At 38.9% G+C, this 19,103-nt stretch overlaps 2 protein-coding genes across 4 annotated transcripts in view; one reads left to right on the top strand and one right to left on the bottom strand.

The window, feature by feature from the left end:
- Window positions 1-11,716, top strand: part of jarid2b (jumonji and AT-rich interaction domain containing 2b) — a 113,424-nt gene extending 101,708 nt beyond the window's left edge. The window contains exons 8-18 of the mRNA XM_028036201.1: window positions 711-1,252; window positions 4,417-4,509; window positions 4,709-4,827; window positions 5,290-5,360; window positions 5,508-5,622; window positions 5,714-5,819; window positions 6,167-6,349; window positions 6,642-6,772; window positions 7,734-7,920; window positions 8,075-8,182; window positions 9,390-11,716. Coding sequence (XP_027892002.1) covers window positions 711-1,252; window positions 4,417-4,509; window positions 4,709-4,827; window positions 5,290-5,360; window positions 5,508-5,622; window positions 5,714-5,819; window positions 6,167-6,349; window positions 6,642-6,772; window positions 7,734-7,920; window positions 8,075-8,182; window positions 9,390-9,626 — 1,892 coding nt within the window. The 3' untranslated portion in view covers window positions 9,627-11,716. The remainder of the gene's footprint in view (window positions 1-710; window positions 1,253-4,416; window positions 4,510-4,708; window positions 4,828-5,289; window positions 5,361-5,507; window positions 5,623-5,713; window positions 5,820-6,166; window positions 6,350-6,641; window positions 6,773-7,733; window positions 7,921-8,074; window positions 8,183-9,389) is intronic.
- A 1,549-nt stretch (window positions 11,717-13,265) lies between these two features.
- The window catches only part of dtnbp1b (dystrobrevin binding protein 1b), a 35,221-nt gene continuing 29,383 nt past the window's right edge, over window positions 13,266-19,103 (bottom strand). For 2 of the 3 annotated variants that reach the window (XM_028036203.1, XM_028036204.1), the window contains exons 3-4: window positions 16,821-16,964; window positions 13,266-15,527 (exon numbers count right to left, since the gene is read on the bottom strand). In XM_028036203.1, the coding sequence (XP_027892004.1) occupies window positions 15,202-15,527; window positions 16,821-16,964 (470 nt within the window). In that variant the 3' untranslated portion in view covers window positions 13,266-15,201. The remainder of the gene's footprint in view (window positions 15,528-16,820; window positions 16,965-19,103) is intronic. The other variant, XM_028036205.1, reaches the window with a different exon arrangement.

Raw genomic sequence — 19,103 nt, 5'->3', positions numbered from 1 at the left:
TCGTCTAGAGAGTTTTTTTTTTTTTTTTTACAGTGCATAATGACCAAATTAAATAATTTAAGATGATGAAAAGGTTTGATCTGATCTGTAAATGCTATGCCTGATGCTGCTCTGATACAGTTCTCACACTGTGAAAATACACATGCAGAATGGGTTATAAAGTTGCACTAATGTCACTCCTCTGATTCCTGACATTGTGTGTGTAAGCAATAAGCAGACCAGTGACATTTTAGAGGTGTGTTTTGCACCAGCAAAAACAGAGACATTTGATTTTTTTTTTTATATTACCGTCATGGTTAGAGATGTACCAATCTACATTTTGTCAATGTTAGATAATAGGGGCACAACCAGCATGTTCCATTGAAAAGAGGGTAGATTCTGTAAAACTATCAGAATGGATTCCCAGTTGATAAGCTGTCTTTAGCATCTTTTATATAGACTGTTAGAATAATTAGCATTGTTAGTTTTATCAACGGTGAACTGCATCCTCCAAGGTATTCTGTGGGGAATTTGTAATCCTTTACTTTAAAGAGTAGAAAGCTCAAGTGGTTCCCACAGTCAGTATTTGCTTCTTTTATGGACATATCGAAGTGAAGAAGAGCTGCTACTGCAAAAGCAGCCTATTTTCTTTAATCAAAAAATATTTAAAGTTCTACTACCAGTTTTGATGTTTAAGGTTCGTAAGCTAACCCTCTGTTTGCTTTGTGCAGGTGGCTGTGAAGTGGACCTGTCACGTTTTTTTCAGCTCATCAATGACATGGGCGGCATGCAGCAGGTCATGGACCTGAAGAAGTGGACCAAGCTTGCCGACCTCCTCCGAATCCCCAAGTCAGCACAGGACCGGCTGGCCAAGCTACAGGAGGCGTATCTCCAGTACATCCTCTCCTATGACTCTCTTAGCGCCGAGGAGCGCCTCCGGCTTCTGGGTGATGTGCTGCAAGAGAAAAAGAACCTGGAGTCGCGCCAGGGCCCCCTTGAGGGCCTCTCGGATTCTGCTGCGCACGCCTTGCCACGCTACGAGCCCAAAAATGGGTTAGTGGGCGGAATAGTTGGAGGGACGACCGGGAACCATCGCACCAACGGAGTGTACCACCGTCTGAAATGTCTGAAGGAGCTGGAGGCTCAGGTCAAAGCGGGCCGACGCCGGCTCTTCGCTCAGGAAAAACAAGGCAAAGAGGACAGGCATAACGGAGAGCAGCGAATGGAGGAGGACCGGGGCATTCTCAGTGATCAGTACAAGTGTATTTACAAGGTGAGGATGAAAACAATACTGTCCTTTCATGCCACACACTAGAGGCATATTGACGAGAGGCATGAAAGGGCATCTATTTCTGCTGTTTTTTCCTTCTGTCAATGAGTGCACATAATAACTCTTATTGTCATTTAAGGATCGTCTGTTGGTTTGTCATCAGAAGTAGCAATGCAGAATGGAAGCATCTTTGAATCTTGCTTCCTTATTGCCTCAGTTTTGTGGTTTCTCTCGTGTAACTTTTAACAAGCTGAAAAATATTGAGAAAGACACATTTGCGTTTTGGGAGCTATTATCCGGTTGGTTTTGGCCTCTCAAAATTAATTCTCTGAGCAGTACTATTCTTGTGTACTGTCACAATGAGGCTCACTCTTCAAAAAAACCTTTTTACCTCAAGTTCGGGGGCCAAGGTTTCATTGACCCTCCCACTTTACTGCAACCACTCTCGCTTGTGGTGCCGTTCACAGCATGACACGTAGCAGAAAAACTGACTGTGATAAAACTATTTCTGTTTTACACTTTACCTGCCTGTCTTTTTGTCTTTATCGAGTTCTTCATGAGAGAGGAGCAGCTGAAGTGCTGCTACAATCTCATACCTCTGCATAACTCGTCAGAGGTTTGGTTTCGTCAACTGGCAAGAAATGCGATTTACGGGATCGTAACACTGTTAACCATCTGTCACTTAAATGCTTTTTAAATTATCTCTGCAAGTTTTAAGATATTAATTCAGTAATAAGGCACAAAATGAGAAGCACTCTTCTCTCAGCCTGAATTGTTAGTACCACGCATGAATTGCATTATATATCTGGAGCTTTTAGTAGACTAAAACATGACTTTGTTTCAGTCATGGTCAAAGTTGATATGGCTTTAATCACAAAGATATTACCCATTAAATTTCTAAGTATGAGGAATGCAGTTCAAGTCGGAAGTGTACATACACTCATCCTCAGGATGTGACTTTAATAATTTACTTGAATCCCTCTTTTGGTTGCATATGGTGCAGCATTTAACTCAAGTAATTTAGAGGACTGGTTTCAAAGATTCAGATTGATAAAGGATGTTCTCTAATCTGCACAATTGTACAAATACAAATGCAGGTTCAACTAATATTTATTTAAATGTATCTGAGAAGTTTCCCAATATAAATGTTGAGTAACTTTTTATATACCTTGCCAGGTTTATGATGTAATTCTGGCTGTATAAATGATTTCAGCGTTTTATTTAATGCTTTCACCTACTACTGGCAGCAAAACAGCCTAATACTGCCACTGTTCTTGTCAATTGGTGCAATGTTCTTGGATGTAAGTTTTCATCTAAGAACTCCTTGTTCTTGTGGACAAACAGCCTTCCTTTTTATCTGAAGTGGGCAGTTTTCCATTCACATATGTGTCCCCAATGGGGGATGGGCCCCAGATGGGCTTGACTAGTTACATAAAGGCCCCTGCTAATTACTGTCACAGGTGGAAAAACTGCTCACAAAGTCAGGGATGTTTTCTTGGAACACTCTTTTGAGATCCACCTAAGAGTTCAGAATGGTTTAGTTGATGAGCAAAACCAGTTGGGAACACAAATGGGTTCCATATAAGATTCTGGTTACAAGTCCAAACTCATTGAGCCTAACCAATATCCATATGAGGCCCATATGTTCTATACAATTGGGTGTTCTGACAGAAAACTGGTTTTGGAATGGAAAACAAAGACTAATATTAAGCTTCTGGAATGGCTCAGAACCCAACCAATTGAAAACATATGGACTGTTTTAATGCTGAGCCTGTACCACAAAACAATGTAATTTAAATGCACTCGAATGTTTCTGATGATCCAGACAGAGGTCCAAGAGGTTTTCTTGTAACTCACAAAGAGGCATTGAACCAAATAATAGTGTGGGTGTTCAGATATTTGAGCCTGCATGTATCATTTTGACCTTGTGCAGGTGAGAGGAAATCTTCAATAAATTCCAACTTGTGCACCCATTTCTTGATGGGTTTCATTGCCATCTCAAAAATGAAAGGTTCAAATGTATCATTAAGTTGTTATTGCATTCATGCTGACAGTGAGTGTATGTAAACTTTTGAGCAGACCATATTTTTTGCTCGATTGATGGAAACTTCAACTTGTCGTTTTTGTACCTTCTACATCTTCTGAGCGAAATATTTCTCTGCAGCTGTGTTCTCTGTACGGTACTCTGTTGGCCTTATTATGTGCACATGGATTCACATGCACAATATTCCCACCACTATTTCCTCTTGGCTGCTTTGCTGATCTGGCTGGTTGAAATGTAGGTCAGGTAAAAAAAAAAAAACAAACAGAAAAAAAAAGCCAAACTACTCCTTTCAAAACGTGTGTTCTTTAGCTCTTAACATGATTGTTCATCTTCAGCAGAACTGATTTGTGTGCACACATTTGTTGTTGGGTTGAAGGTAATTCAACAGTTCATCCAGTGATGAAGATAACTTTGATAACTTCACTGCACGTTCACTTTGACTTTGAAGCAAACTTTAATCATCTCAAGTCTGGATCTCGTTTGATTTTTTTTATTTTTTTATTTTCCCCCTCTCTCACTCCCAGTTTCTCATGGTAACTGACTCCCTCCCTATCTGACCTTCCTTTGAAGAGCTGAGATCCTGCCAACAGACATGACCCAGAACAATCAATGACTCCGTCACAACATGCATAGCTTAGATTTGTGGGCAGTTTTTGATTATAAGAGGCCTCTAAGAAGAAGGTCAGATTTCGCTTGTCCTGTCAAGAGAACAAAGTGCTTGTCAGGAGTATAATTATGGCCTCTAAATGATTAAGAAGTATTTGAACTGTCAGGAAAAAAACAAGTATATTTGATTTAACTTTATTATTATACTTCTTTGGATTAAATTTGACAAATCTCATCTAAATTTTGAGCTTGAGGATTTGACAAGGTTAAGGCATATAGTGAGCAGATTTGTAGATGAGGGACTCCCATAAAATAGGGTAAATGTATATTTGTCTGTGTACATGTAATTTTATCCAGTCTTTGACTCAAACAAACTTTGAAGTTTGGAGGGAAAAAAATTCTTCTTTTTACTAATTTTCTCTTCATCTCCTTCCTTTTGGTTTGCATCTCCTTGATATCTTTTCCAATCATGACATTTAGTCTCTTCCGATGGATAATTTAGCGGGTTTTTTTGCAGGGGAAATCGGTTTCCTTGACCAACTTCTTCAGGATAGCCCGGAACACCATGACCATGTGCTTTAATAAGGAACCTGGAGCTGCTGAGGTTGAGGTAAGCCTCCAAGAACACCACATCAAACAAGAAAAGGAAAGTAAACAACTTTTAGTGGCTGGATTTATTCTGCAACTGTGGGTAAAATGAGAATGTCAAGCTGCTGAAGGAAACCATTCATCACTTTAGTACAACACCTGCAATATGCTTCTTGCATTTCTAAGTCAATAATTTTCCCTTTTCCCCCCTCTTTTTGCAGCAAGAATACTGGAGGATAGTGGAGCAGAGAGACGCCCACGTGGCAGTCCACTGTGGAAAGGTGGACACCAGTACACACGGCAGTGGTTTCCCGACAGGAAAATCAGAGCCATTTTCAAAGTAAGGGCCTCGTATTTAATATTCTAAACATTGAGATGAACGAACTTGAGCTGCAAAATGGGAGTTTTCACCGGTTATTTTTGAAACTTCAGCTCAGATGTTACCTTAGTGATGTGGCAATGACACTGTTAAGCTCATGTTATGCCATGCGGATGCTCCACCTGCACTGACAAAGAATCGCTTACCTCGACATGACAAATGCATGGACACATTGACCTACTTTCAGACTAATTTAGCTGATGAGTGTTTCACCACTTTTAGCCCGTTATAAGATGTGTTTAGAGCATTGAAATTTCACCTTCGGTGCTGCAGGAACCAAATTGTGTAGGACGTTGAACACTATTCAACATCCGGGTCTCACCTGGATGTCAAACAGAAATCTTTATAGAGCAATCTGTAGGAGGATTCACAGGTGTCTCATTGAAGATGTTTGTTAAATATTATTTTTCCCTCTCTCCTCAGACATGGATGGAACCTCACTGTCCTCCCAAATAATTCTGGATCCATACTGAGGCATCTGGGTGCTGTGCCTGGTAAGACATTACAGTATTTGTATATTTGTACAGACCAATGAGCTTTATTAGGTGCATCTTGGCAAATGTTGTGCCTTACTCTGCCTACGGTAAACTCGGCAGTCATTAATGCCTCATTCTTCTTCTCCCTCCGTCCCATTTTTTCAGGGGTGACCATTCCCTGGCTAAATATTGGCATGGTCTTTTCTACCTCATGCTGGTCTCGAGACCAAAATCGCCTTCCATATATTGATTACTTACACACTGGTGCTGACTGCATTTGGTAAGTGTCACCAACCTGCATTTAAGATCTGCCATATCTCGGTAACAAGTAAACCTTAGATTAATAGGATGAAACCTCTGTTATCTGGCAGGTATTCTGTCCCTGCTGAGGAGAAGGCCAAGCTGGACAAGGTGGTCCATACACTGCTTCAAGCCAATGGCACCCCAGGACTAGAAATGCTGGAGAAGAATATAATGGTGAGTAGAGTCTGTGTGGGAGCAGTTGTCCTGTGTGTTGTGTAGGAATTGTGAGGAAATGTTATTCCTCAAAAAGAACGCTTTTCAAACCTATAAAGTCTGGGAAAGTCTGGAATTGTGTTTTAGAGATCTGGATAAGAAATGGGGGGAAAATAGAAAGATATTTGCATATCTAGACTCTCCATCCATCCAACCAACATTTAGTTCGTTCCATGACAACTTTAGACATATCCTGCCATAAATACCAGAATAAAAATTTATTTTAGATCTGAAAAATATAAAATTTTGTCAAATTAGTTGGGAACTCTTCTGTTGTGACCCTGTCTGTCCTGTTGTTAACCCTCTAGATCTCTCCAGAGGTGCTGTGCCGTGAAGGCATCAAGGTTTACCGTACGGTCCAGCGGAGTGGCCAGTTTGTGGTTTGCTTCCCCGGTGCCTTTGTCTCTAAAGTGTGCTGTGGCTACAGCGTGTCAGAAACGGTGCACTTTGCCACGCCACACTGGATGAACCTGGGTTACCAGGCTGCAAAGGTCAGTCCATGACACCAGGTGAACATAATAATTGTGCTAAATATGAGCAGATATACCCAGCAGTAACTTTGCTGATGTCAAGCAACAAAAATTACCACAAGGACGTTGGGTCAAATAAGCAGACTCGGATGTTTTTTTCATTCTTTTTTTAGAATTTAATTCAACATTTTTAACTTTGCAAGAAAAATCCAAAAAATATTTGGAAAGAAAAGTCGACTATTTATATCAGTTCACTAAAAGAAATTAATTTCATTTGTAAAATGTGATTTATGCTTGTTTTGTTTTTGGTCAGGACCTGAAATTTCGTTGCATAGCCAAGCCTTTCTCCATGGAGAAGCTACTGTATCAGATCGCCACCGCTGAGTCCAAGAGGGACAACGGCCTTCTCCTCACCACCATCTCCACCCTACTCAAAGACCTCAGGCAGGATGCCACACCACACAAAAACACTTATTTATGATGTCACAGATCTAAAAATACCAGTTAAGTCTTGATTTAAAATATTCATAAAGTGACCAGGTTAGTGCTTTGAATTGAAAGGCTAGACATTTTGTATGTAATAACATAGTATAACATAATTAGTTACTTCAAATTTTTTTAATAAAATGATATAACATGAAGTGATCACTTATTTATTTTAATATATACAGTTGTATTGTAACTATAATATGTATTATTTTGATACATAGACTAGAGCAAAAACATCCACTCAATTTAGAAATAGTAACTACGTGTTGTTTACTGTATTATACATTTTTTCCTCGAATGTATAATTTGAGGTATATTGTACTCTTTTTAGAATAGCACAAAAAATAAAATGGTTAGATTCCTGCAGTCAACCGCTTTACAGATCCCACTTCTAGTTTTCCAACAGTAGTTTTAAATTCACATTACCTGTATGAGACTAGTAGTGATTCTTTTTGCTTATGCACCATGACAGTCAGAAAAGTGGGAGCCTTCCTTCAGCCAGCTCACCAGCAGGGTGCAGCAACTGTTGTGGGAGAGGGTCAGTGTTGTATTACTCTAATAAAAAGGAAGGATCGCTCTATAAGGCATCCCAATTAAAGAACTTTAGTTGGTAGAAAGAGTGTGATGGAAACTTTGATCAGTTTTGAAGCTGCCATTTTTCTTTTTACTTTTGTACTTGTGGCTGACCTGGTGCCTATAAAGATCAAACACATTTACTTTTTTCTAAGTGTTACTTCCTGTTAAATTCTATGTCCATTATTTGTCCTTGGTGTGTTTGGAATACATATAAACATTTTGTAAATATTACCAGAGAAACTTTACTTCTGTTACAATCAGACATTGACAGATTCTGCTCTGTGCTTCCTGAAAACGGTTTTCTGTCTCTTTCTGAACCTGCTTCTCTCTCGTCCTCCAGGAACATAGAGTTGCACCAACGTCAGGAACTTTATAACGCAGGTTTGCTGTCCTCTGCCCGGTACGGCACGCATGACGGCAACCTCTGCCCCACTGACGGGCGCAAGAAGCCCCGCGGGAAATGGCTGGCACTGGAGTCCTTAGAGAGACGCTGCCAAATCTGTCAACACCTCTGCTACCTGTCTATGGTGAGAGCAGAGTGTTTAAACTAAACCTTTTCACAGTAATCCAGTGAGAAAAATGATCTAAGAGGGGAGGACATTTAAAAGGGTTGCAAATATTCCTTTTGCTCTTTGATCCATATCCCAAGTGATAATATTGCTCGTTTTCACATCTTTGCAGGTGGTTCAGGAGACGGACAACGTGGTTTTCTGTCTGGAGTGTGCACTACGCTACGTGGAGAAGCACAAGTCCTGCAGGGGCCTTAAGATGATGTATCGATATGATGAGGTAACATGTTCTCTCTGTGTCCAGAAGGGGGCGGCGTCAACTTAGAAATAAAACTGAGCACCCACTGTTGACACCCTTCCAGAATGCTTTTATCAGCTTATAAATAAATGATTAACTCCGGCTGCTGAAAGCGTAACCAAATTTATTTACATTTAAACATTTCTCGTATTGTCTTTGTTTTTTCTCTATTTATATAACAATATTTGCAAATGCATATCCTGCAGCTGCTAATTGACAAACAACAATATTATGAAAGTTTATCTATTTGCTCCAATACAATTCAAAAAGTGAACTTCATGTATTGTCTAAATTTTGTTCATACAGAAGCATGTATTTCATGCATTCATTTTGATTAATGTTGATGACTATTACTTAAAGAAAATTAAATCTCTCAGAAGATTAAAAGTTTACATAAAACCAATAAAAAAAATATTCATACAGAAATGTTAACCTTCTGAAAACTGTGTTGGTGTACAGTACATGCCGTCACAAGCTGATCAGGGCACATTGTGCATGAATAGCGTTGAGCGTGGCAGGGAGCCTGCTGTTCTGAGCCAGTAGCTCATTTGCATTATTGGCTCCAGATCCTCTCCATCTTCCTCCTGAAAATTCTCCATGGATTCTCTTTGAGGGTCAGGGCAGTTTGCACAGTGATACACCTTTATGGTCATTAAGATATCACAAAGTGAACAATGTGGATTTTGTGTCTTTGCCCTCTTCCTTGAGATTCTGAGACCTTAATTTCCACCTGAAATGCAGAATTTTGTTTTCAGGTGCTATTCCCTGTTGCTTTTAAACCCCTTTCTACTGTAGTTTTTCCTTCCACTTAGCTTTCCATTAGTGTGCTTAGAAAAAGCCCTCTGTGAACAATCAGCATTTTGTTTTTAACAATGACCTGTTCTGGTTTACCAGATTGCAGGTCAGCAGTCTTCATTAATGTGTGGATTATGACATATCTGCATTCAAAATATTTATTGGTATGTAATAGTCAGAGAATTTTAATTTTGTGTTTTCATTTACTTTGAACCAATTACTAAAGTAAATGTTTTTATATCTTTGATAAAATAAAAGCATCTTATCAACCGCAGTAGGAGATGTAATTGTGGAGATCATTTTAAGTTCTTTTAAATGAAAATGTCTATAAAAGTGGGTTTATCCCAATTGTGCTTGTGCTCATCACATTTTCTCTAATATTGTTCCTGTACAGGAGCAAATCAACAGTTTGGTGAACCAGGTGTGCGGTAGGGCCATGTTAAAGAACGGAGGAGTCGGCGTTGGAGGAGGAGCCGTCATTGTTAGCGGAGGAGGGGGAGACTCTTGCCACACTCTAAGCCCCGCCAAAGCATCGCCAGCCAAGCGGGGCCCCCGGAAGCGCGCCACTGTGGAGGTGTCCCTGGCCCGCCTGTCGTCCATCCACATGCCGAAGGCGGCGGCCGTGTCCTGAAGCGGACAGTGGGACCTTCTTCCACTTCTGTTTTGTTTCTACATTAAGCAGGATCACTATCCCCCACAGCCCTTACCCGAGCTCAAGTCTCCATTTCGCTCACCTCTCTTTTAGCGACAGCTTGTTTCTGAAAAACAGAAAAATAAACGCAAAGCAAGATGTCTTTTTTGCACTAGTGTGAAAGAAGAATTAGTTTTTATCTTGAGTGATATTTTTTATGATTTTTAGTTCCCTTCCCCCCAAACCTGCTCTGAATCAACAGTACAAGCATTAACATTCAGAGGAAGACTTGACAGGGCCCCATTTTTACCCCTCCATCCTTTCTGACTCAGAATGGGTTACATTTGTTACCTTTTCCTTGCATCACTCACTCCTGAGACTGAAACCCCCATCCCTGTTAAAACTTGGAACAAATAAAATGGATCCCCCCCACCATGTTTAATTTTTTTTCCCCCCTTCCAGATGACGTTAAGTAGTTACCCAAAGTTTCTCTCTGTCCTTGATTTTAAGGAAGAAGAGTCCTTTTTTATTGCATTTTATGCGTTTGTGATGCATTTCCTGCAGAGTTTCTTTAAAGGAGGTGATGCAAGATTTAAAAACTTGAAAGACGATGTTGGTTGGCTACATTTTTTGAGTTCTATTTTGAATCTTTAGCTTTGTTTTCTGCTAGGTTTGGTTTTGTTTATTCTTGTATTTTATTTTGTTTTGTCCGTCAGCTGACGTGAGCGAAGCAGAGCCTCACTTTCCGCGTCAACACGGAGGGATCTCTCGCCAGAAATCGGTGCCTGACACTTGGCGAGGAGATCCGTTTTATTGGTGCTGTTGGTTATAATTACTGTATAACAACACAAAAAAAAAAAAAAAAATGTTTGAGGGTGGCGTTTGGCGCCTGCTTCACGCCCCACAGGTCAGAAAGGCTTTCAGGCTTTTCTGGTTCTAGATGTGCAATCGTGTTAACATTCCATTCTTCCAGTCCTCTTGTTTCATCTGTACCAGTAAACATTAATTATTATATTATTATTTTTGGGTTTTTGTTTCTCATTTGTTGAGCTGATGTGTTATCTCAAGTAGAGCCACTAGTTAATGAGTGTAAAATGTGAAATATCAATTTTTCTTTCTTTGCTTTTTGCTATTTTGTCCCCTTTTTTTCCAGATATATTATGACTAATTTTTACAGAGGAAAAAGTCCAACACAAACAAACAAACATCAACTTTTTTGTACATATATCCTGTAAATTTCTTTAAATACTTGAGCCTTTTTCCGGGGTTAAGTAAGAAAGAAAAGGAAGGAAAAGAATGCAGAAGAGAGAGTTTTCCAGAGAGGAGAGTGCTTGATGAAGAAAAAGCCTTACAATTCCCTTTCTTCATCTGTGTGAGTTAGATGCTTACAGGGTTTTGCTCTGGTAAATGTGTATAAAAATTTTAAGTGCTGCTTATATCACTAAGAAAGAAGATATTGAGTAGCCGATGATTGCCCCCTCCTCATCCCTACACTCTCTCCCCCCCTTTTTCCTCCAGCCTAGTTTTGTTTGTTTAGCTTTACTTTTTTAAAGAAAAGGGAAAAAGGATTTGTTGACAAAAAATGGGTTTTTACATTTTCATTACTGAAAATTCAACAAAAATGTAGTAGCTACTCATGTTGCACTGAGCTTGCCAGTGGTGACTGTCAAGGAAAAAAAAAAAATCCTATAACCCAGTTTGTTGGTATTTGTCCCTCGCAGAAGACTGAACTGTTTTAGGACTATTTAAAGAAATACCAAGGTGTTTTCAGCTTCATAAAAAGTGGTTGTCAAGTTTTTATGGCCTTACAATATATTTTATTCTTACGGGATTGTTTTTTCTTTCAGTTTTTGTTTTATTGCTTAGTTCTCTTGTTTGTTTGTTTTTTTTTCTTCCATTTTCTACAGTATAAACTACTTGCTCACAATGGGATCTCTGGTGACTTAATTTATTAAAGCCGCTCGTCGGCCTTTCCTTTCATTGGGAAAGAGTTTCATGTTGGTTATATTTACAGTTTTTTACTTTTGCAGTTTGTACTTAAGGTTTAATAAAAACTTACAGACAATTCACTGTCAGTCCTTTCCAACCTACTCGTGTCTTGTTTCTTTACTTTGTGCTGCCTCATCAATATTTTATTTGCATGTTATTACACGTCAGTAATATTTAAGTAGAGCCAAAGTTTCCACAATCAAACTTTACTGAAATCTGTTTCCAAATCATTAAGTACAAAAATGTGAAAATCAAAACGGTTAAATTAGTTTAATTTAAAAGCCACAATTATTTTAAGCAGTTTTGCCAAATAGCCATAAATGCTCCTATCAAATTCAGCTAGAAAAAATAGCATTTCCTGTGAACATCCATTGTGAATTCTTTAATTGAACATTTTTAGTGAGAATTGCATTTGAAGTCAACTGTAGAAAACTTGAAGAAATGCATGACAGAAGCAGCAGAATAAAGCAAAAATGCATATAGAAAAACTTTAGAAGAGTAAAAACATTCAGCTAATGCAAAAATCCCACCAAAGAATATTAGGAATTTGTGCAGAACACTGTTTACAAAGCTATACTGTAAGGTCAGGACACAGCTTACAAACGAAAATGAGCTAAAAAGCTAAAGCTAGCTGACTAGCATCTTGACCTGGCCTAACATACTCCATACAGTGTAAAAAGACCCATGTAACAGCTAAAATTAGCTAAAAAACTAAATAATTGTAGCATCTACTAACATGCTGACCTACAGTAATATACTCCATGCAGTGTGAAAAAACTCAAATGTAATAATCAGAAACATTGAAAACTGAAAGGGTCTACTATCGTGTTTCAAAGCAAAACCTTCTGCTTATATAGAAAAAACAAAAAGAAATCATTTTTAGCTAAATTAGCTAAATCATGCATTATGCTAATGGTTGTGGGTCACTACTGTGTTTCACACCATTAAATTGGTCCATCTAGTTAGTGTGATAATAGCAAAGTATAAGATGCTATTAGCTAGATGGTCTGCCTGCTAGTGATAGCAAGCAGACTATCATTAGCATGTTGTCTAAATTTAGTAGGTTTCATAAAATGTAGTCAAAAACGGGGTTGAAAGGAGAATTAGGTGAATGAGTGGTAAATGCCAAAAACACCCTAGTTTGGCAGGCAAGGATCTGTCTAACTTCAAGGTTAGACAGATCCTTTGACAGCGCTGGACTCCTTAAACACATGATTTACTCTACAATGTTTATTTGTTCTACATAACAAGCTGTCACTATAAGGTACAAATACTGGAGAAAATGGGAGGGGAAAAACAGAAGTAACTCCAGGCCAAAGAAAGACTTGGTCTGAAATGTCCACATTAACCTAAAGAAGGCAAATAACTCAAAATGTAGAGAGTTGGCCAAAAGTAAGAAAACAACAAGAAAAATAAAGAGTTGAATTAACTAAACCAAATTAGGGTAAAAATGTAAAACCATTACAAAACAAACAGCCAACTTTGCAGCTTGTTCTCCTATGAGCTGCAAACTAAACAGAAACCCACTCACTCCATTTGCATCCAGTGTTTGTGAGCAGCCTGAGCAGCTCTTAAAACTTTAAAGTGCAGTGAAATGACTGTTACATGAGTGCTGTTTACTATTCAAAATAAACCCACACAGCAACTTTGAGCCTTGAAAAGACATTTACTCTCAGTGTTGCAGTGGTGATGCCTTATATCTCTCGGGAAAAACAAAATTAATACACACACAGAAAAGTAATTCCTGGTTTAAGAGACACTTTTCTTTCCAAACATGCAGGACCATAACTCAATAATGAACAAACGGTGTGTTTTCACTCACACTTTTAATCTTGCTCACATTTCTTTTTTCTCAAAATGCTTAGAGGGAAATCAACTCACTCTTGAGCAGAAACATTAACAAGTCAAGAAAATTAAACAAAGGGTAAGAAAATGAAGGAAAAATGCATTTACACTGCACAAATATTAACAATTTCCGACCCAAAAAACCAAAACTAAATAAAAATTTGGACAAGGGTTAGCCTTCAGGCCGATGTCCAGTGCATAGCACGCTCCAAGATGGGGATTTGGTCCTAGTTCAGAAGAAATCTGTCCAAAATGTACAGGTCATAGGCAAGGTTCATGTTTGTGTGAGCAAATGTTTCTAAGACAACTGAAACCTTTGCCAGCATGTCAGCAGGACAGTCAGTTTTGACAGGAGTAAAATCCGAAATTTGGCACATGAGAGCTGGTTGTCACATTTATCCAAAATGAAAGTAAGAATATTTTGTGCCCTCTGCACATCATTAATCGGCTCGATTAATCGAAGTTACACCAAAAATCTAATTTATACTGGCACAGAAATAGCTTTCATTACATCCGTTTAAACGATGCTTTATGGATATATTTTACTCAATCAGGACGATCATCCTGCAGTGAGAACTTAGGTAGAACTTAGTGAGAAATTTGAAGCTGCACTTGCTGTGTGCTTTTCCCCCACTTTATCAGGAAAACTATAGCTTTGTCTTAAAAAATGTGGATAAGCCAAATAAAAAATATCCAAAAAAAAAAGGAAATGAGTTTGGTTTGATTTTAATACATACTTTTGTTCTGTGAAAAGAAGGTTAGGATCGCAGTCCTGATGAAGCTGAAGGTAGTCTTTTTTCGTTATCAACATAAGAGAGGTAAAAACACTATTATATGTTCAGTTAATGTTCCAACAATCAGAAAACAGGTCTAGGATTTATGCACAATACATTTCACTATAAAGCATGAACAGAATTTGAGCTTACCGAGTCAGACCGATGGCTTATCTATGACCTCATTTCCTTTATCAGGAACAGGCTTCGCTCAGCCTCAACATGCAGAGCTATAGAAACAGAACATCAGGATTTCCACAGTTTCTTATTTTCACATTTTTCTACTACATTTCTGAATGTTTTTCAACAGTTTTTGTCAATCATTTACCTTCACAATGCTCATACTCCGAATGTTTCATAAATCCTAAAATAATACAATTTCAAAGGTGTTTTTTGATTAATCTGCTTCTCTGCTCTTTCTGGATTATTCTGTCATGCATAAGCTTAATCTCAAGTAAAGTGTGCTCTTTTAAATGCACAATTTATTATTGAGTCCTTTATTTTTTATTTTTTGTGAATGCTTCTCTCTTTTTTTAAGAAAAAAAAACATCGCTTGAATGTTTGGTTTGCTGATTGAAACTTATTGTGATTCACATGTAAATAATATAGTCTTATATGTGGAATATAATCATAGCAAGTTTCATAAATTTTTTAAAAGACTGAGCAAGAAGCCTGTAATACTGAATCTGATTCTCTGAAAAACCTTAAACTATTGCAGTTCTTTCTGAGCCAAAAACGGGTCACAAACATCTTGAAAAACATTTGATCAGACTGAACTTACATCACTGGTCTTAAGGCAAGTTTATGTGGCAGTTAGTGCAACCTCAGTGTCATCTCTCTGATGAAAGGAAAGGTTTTTGGGAATAAAAGCCAATAAATACAATAGAATAGAATACAATAGAATATATATCTAAGTTTGATTTGGCAGCTCTGCGGGTTTTCACTTTTTAGATCAAGTCCAACTGTCCTCAAATCTGCTGCCTCCTCTCCTCACAGTCTCGACTGCTCTGATCATCCTGGTCCTCTCTGTCCGCCAGCGCAGTGTCCAGGTGGACCTCCTCTTCATCCAGGGTCACTACTACTGGGGGTTTTCTTCTCCTTCCACCTCCTCCAACAACGCCGCCGCCTCCTCCTTGCTCAGCCTCGTCTTCGTCCTCATCATCCTCCCCGGCCTCAGTGTCCTGGCTGGCTGAATCCGTGCAGGTGGAGGACAGGGACGAAAGCTTGTGTCGGAGCTCGGCCTGGGTGGGGACCTGGAGGCTGATCTCGGTTGTAAAGGACTCAATGTCTGGACCTTTTAGATAATAGAAGGACTTAATTAGGTAGATTGTAAATGAACAGAGAATCCTGTAGGAGTGACACTGTCTTTTAGATTCTCATGCTTATTTAGCAGTAATCTAAAGTAATCTTTTCAGGCATTTGACATTTTTTGCCATCTAATGATGGGCTACAAATAAAAGTTTCAGAAATTTAAAGTTCTTGAAATTTACATGCAGTTGTGAATTTATGGAATTGTCACCAAAGAAACTTGAGATTGGACATTTACTTGCATCCCCTGTAAAATATAGCTCTTTGACTAATATTCATACTACCTAATTTTTTCACATTTTGTCATGTTAGAACCCCAATTGCATTTCATTGCATTTTTTATGATTGTCACATAAAATCATCCCAAAAAAAACCATTGAAAAATGTGGAGTGCATTTGAATTTTACCCGATATTTCCATAAACTCCAGTGCAACCAATAGCCTGCCCAAGTTACTTAATTTGTAAAAAAAAAAAAAAAAAAAAAAAAGATCCCATATGCTATAGAGTTTTTAAGTTTATCTTTTGTAACTGTTGAAACATACTGTTGCAGTTCGCAGTGAACCAAACAGTGACACACAGCACACATGTGGTGGAGGGTGTTTTGGTCAAATGAGACCGATAACTTTTGGCCTACAAGCTGTGGAAAAATACATCTACTGCAGAGCAAACTGCACACCTGATTCCCACGGTAGTTTTGTTCTTGTTCCCTATTTTTTCTAAGCAGAGAGAGGCAAGCCGAGTTTACAGAAAGAAGGACATGTGGAGATGGTTTGGGGAGGCTGCAGGGTATCCTGGCCCAGTCAAAAGTTGAGACATAAATTGAACTGGTGTTGAAAATGTACTTTAAAAGACGTTCGCCATTCGATCTGCTAGAACCTCTACTCTCTAGTGAAAGAAATGGACATATATAGAAGGCTCCTAGCAGTTTTTATTTTAAAAAATTATAAAATTAATAAAATCCTTACCCAGGGGTTTCTGAGTACAAATGCACACATTTCTAAGATTAGTTGTACAACACAAATAAAGAAAGAAAGTGGCAACCAATGCCAACCCATTTTCCTTTCATCTCACAAATAAGCACTACTTTGTGTTGATTCATCTCGCCATACACTTAAAAAACAGAAACGTTTTTTACAAATTCTGAAACAGATCATGGCCATGTAATATATAAGAAAAAGAGTTTTTTTTTTGCATTATGTCTAAATGGCATGAACTAGAGTTCACTGAACTGCTGTAAACTGACAGGTTGCAGTGTGATTTTCTGTACTTAGCATTTACCTGTGACAGGTGAGGCAGCGCTGTTGTCCTCTCCCCCAGAGTGCAGGAAGACATCCAGAGCCTCGTGGTCGGACATGTCCATCAGATCCATCTGCTCCAGCATGTCCACGTTGACCTCCATGGAAGACATGCTTCCTATTGGCTCTGGACACAACAGATCACAGTCAGATATCAGGAAATACCAAAGCGTGGAAAAGGCAGCAGCAAGGAGCTGAGTCCAGGAAGGAAGGCGCTTTGCTCTGAGTCGGAATCATTCCTCACCGATACAAATGCATAAGCAAATGACCACACACAAGCTGGATGGGGTTTGAAATGTTAAAGCAGGTATGATTAAATAATAATAATAAAAACAAACAAACAAACAAAAAAATTAATTAATTAATTGCAAAAACTATGTAGCTTTAACATGACAAGTGTGTAAGTTTATAGTGTGAAATAAACTTACACACTATTTTCTCTCTTTTTAAAATTATTTAACCAGACCTGAAAAATGACTTAAATTCAACATTTTCTAGACTGCTTAGGAACCCTGAGAGTTGGTCTTCAGTGTGAATAAATACAGTAAATATCTAATGCAAACGCGACTGAAGGGTAAAACCGTAAAAACAACAACAACAAAAATCCTGCACTTTGCAGGAATCCGTGCTTCAGCCAAACATAACAAGGGAAAAAATGACTGAATATCTGCTACAGTATTTAGAGTGAAACTTTTTGACTTCTACATGAAGTAGACGTTGTGTGTAGATTGTGTTCATGTGAGAAAAAAAAAATATTTTTCTTGGAGTTATTACTGTAACACAACATCTGCTGTACCTACATAGTGAGTTTAATATTAGACTCTTTATGCCACTTTATGTTCATTAAATATGGCGTAGCCAAACCTTGTACATCCCAACAGGGAACGCTCCAAGTCAGTCAGTTTTAGCATTTGCACTGCAGCTTACTCAGCTATTCTTGGGAATCACTTAGAAAATGGCAGTGGGAGACACATTATGACAAAGAACTGAATTATTATAAGCTGTGACTTTAACAAATTAGAGGAGTCATTAATTTTATGTATCTACAAAGGATTATACATTCTAGTAAAACAGGACATGTGCGCAACAAAATTCTCTAACGAAAACGAGCAAACATATTTCCAATTTTAGATTAAATCTTTCTTATGAACTAACACACTCCTGGATTCACCACCTTGCGGGGGTGCAGAGCCCCAAGGTTTGCCATAATGATTTTGCTGCATGCATCACAGACAGCCAGTCCTGGCAGTGACAGGGTGGAGGGTGGGAGGGGGTTAGCAGGGCAGGGTGGCGTGGGGGCAGCAGCGTTGTGAGCACATGAGGAAGAAGCGACGTGATTAGTTGTTAGAGCAGAAGTACTAGAAGATGCTTTTGCTACCATACCTCAAGGAAAATGAGGAGGAGTAGAAGAGGGCGGCACAGGGAAGGAGAGCAGAATGAAGAGTCAAAGAAAGAGAAAAGAAAGAAAGAAAGAAAGAAAGAGGGGGGATGTTATTTCCAATAGAGGGTGCCTTAAAGTCTCCCTGCCCTTTAAGCTGTAACACAAACACATACAGATTATACACAACAGAATGTCACACCGGGATTAATTCAGACCATTCTCGCATGCGTTTCTCACCATTAGGCTGCTTCTTATCCAAGATTTTTAACGGAAACGGATCTAATTTGTGCTAATGGACGCTCAGTATGCAGACTCCTTCAAGTTCGTATCCATACGGCCTTTCTCGTCAATGCCATGTGAAACATGGGATGGATGACAGATTGCACCCTATGCAGAGCGGTGTCTCCAGGACAGGAACATGAATAAAACAGTGATGCTTGGTAATGTTGAAAGGGTATTTTGGTCCTCTTGACTGAAAACATCTTTTCCCATCAGACAGCTTCTGACATGTTCCTCTGTTGCCTGGGTGTGACCTTGCCTAGAAGGGTACCCCTGCTGGGAGGGCTCTTATTGCCTGCAGTGAAATTACACAAAATAAAGGCCTGTGTGTGTGTGTTGCGTGCGCGTAGGTACGTGTGTGTGTGAGTCTGTGTATGTGCAAGAAACAAAAAGTAAAGCCTAAGACTCTTGAGACCAGCTTGTGATTATTACTGGGTTATGATGTTCACTTTGTATTTTTTGCTCAGGATTCAGTTCATGACAAAATTCCTGACTATTCTCCAGAGTTCTGACTCAAGTCCAAACAGAACAATGTTGTGGCCGCCATGCATTACAGTGCATTTAGGGTCACATCCAGTCTTAGGTTTGTAACACCCACAGATGTTT

Source organism: Xiphophorus couchianus, chromosome 13, assembly GCF_001444195.1.
Source record: "Xiphophorus couchianus chromosome 13, X_couchianus-1.0, whole genome shotgun sequence".
NCBI lineage: Eukaryota > Metazoa > Chordata > Actinopteri > Cyprinodontiformes > Poeciliidae > Xiphophorus > Xiphophorus couchianus.
This window is presented reverse-complemented; position numbering and strand designations above follow the sequence as displayed.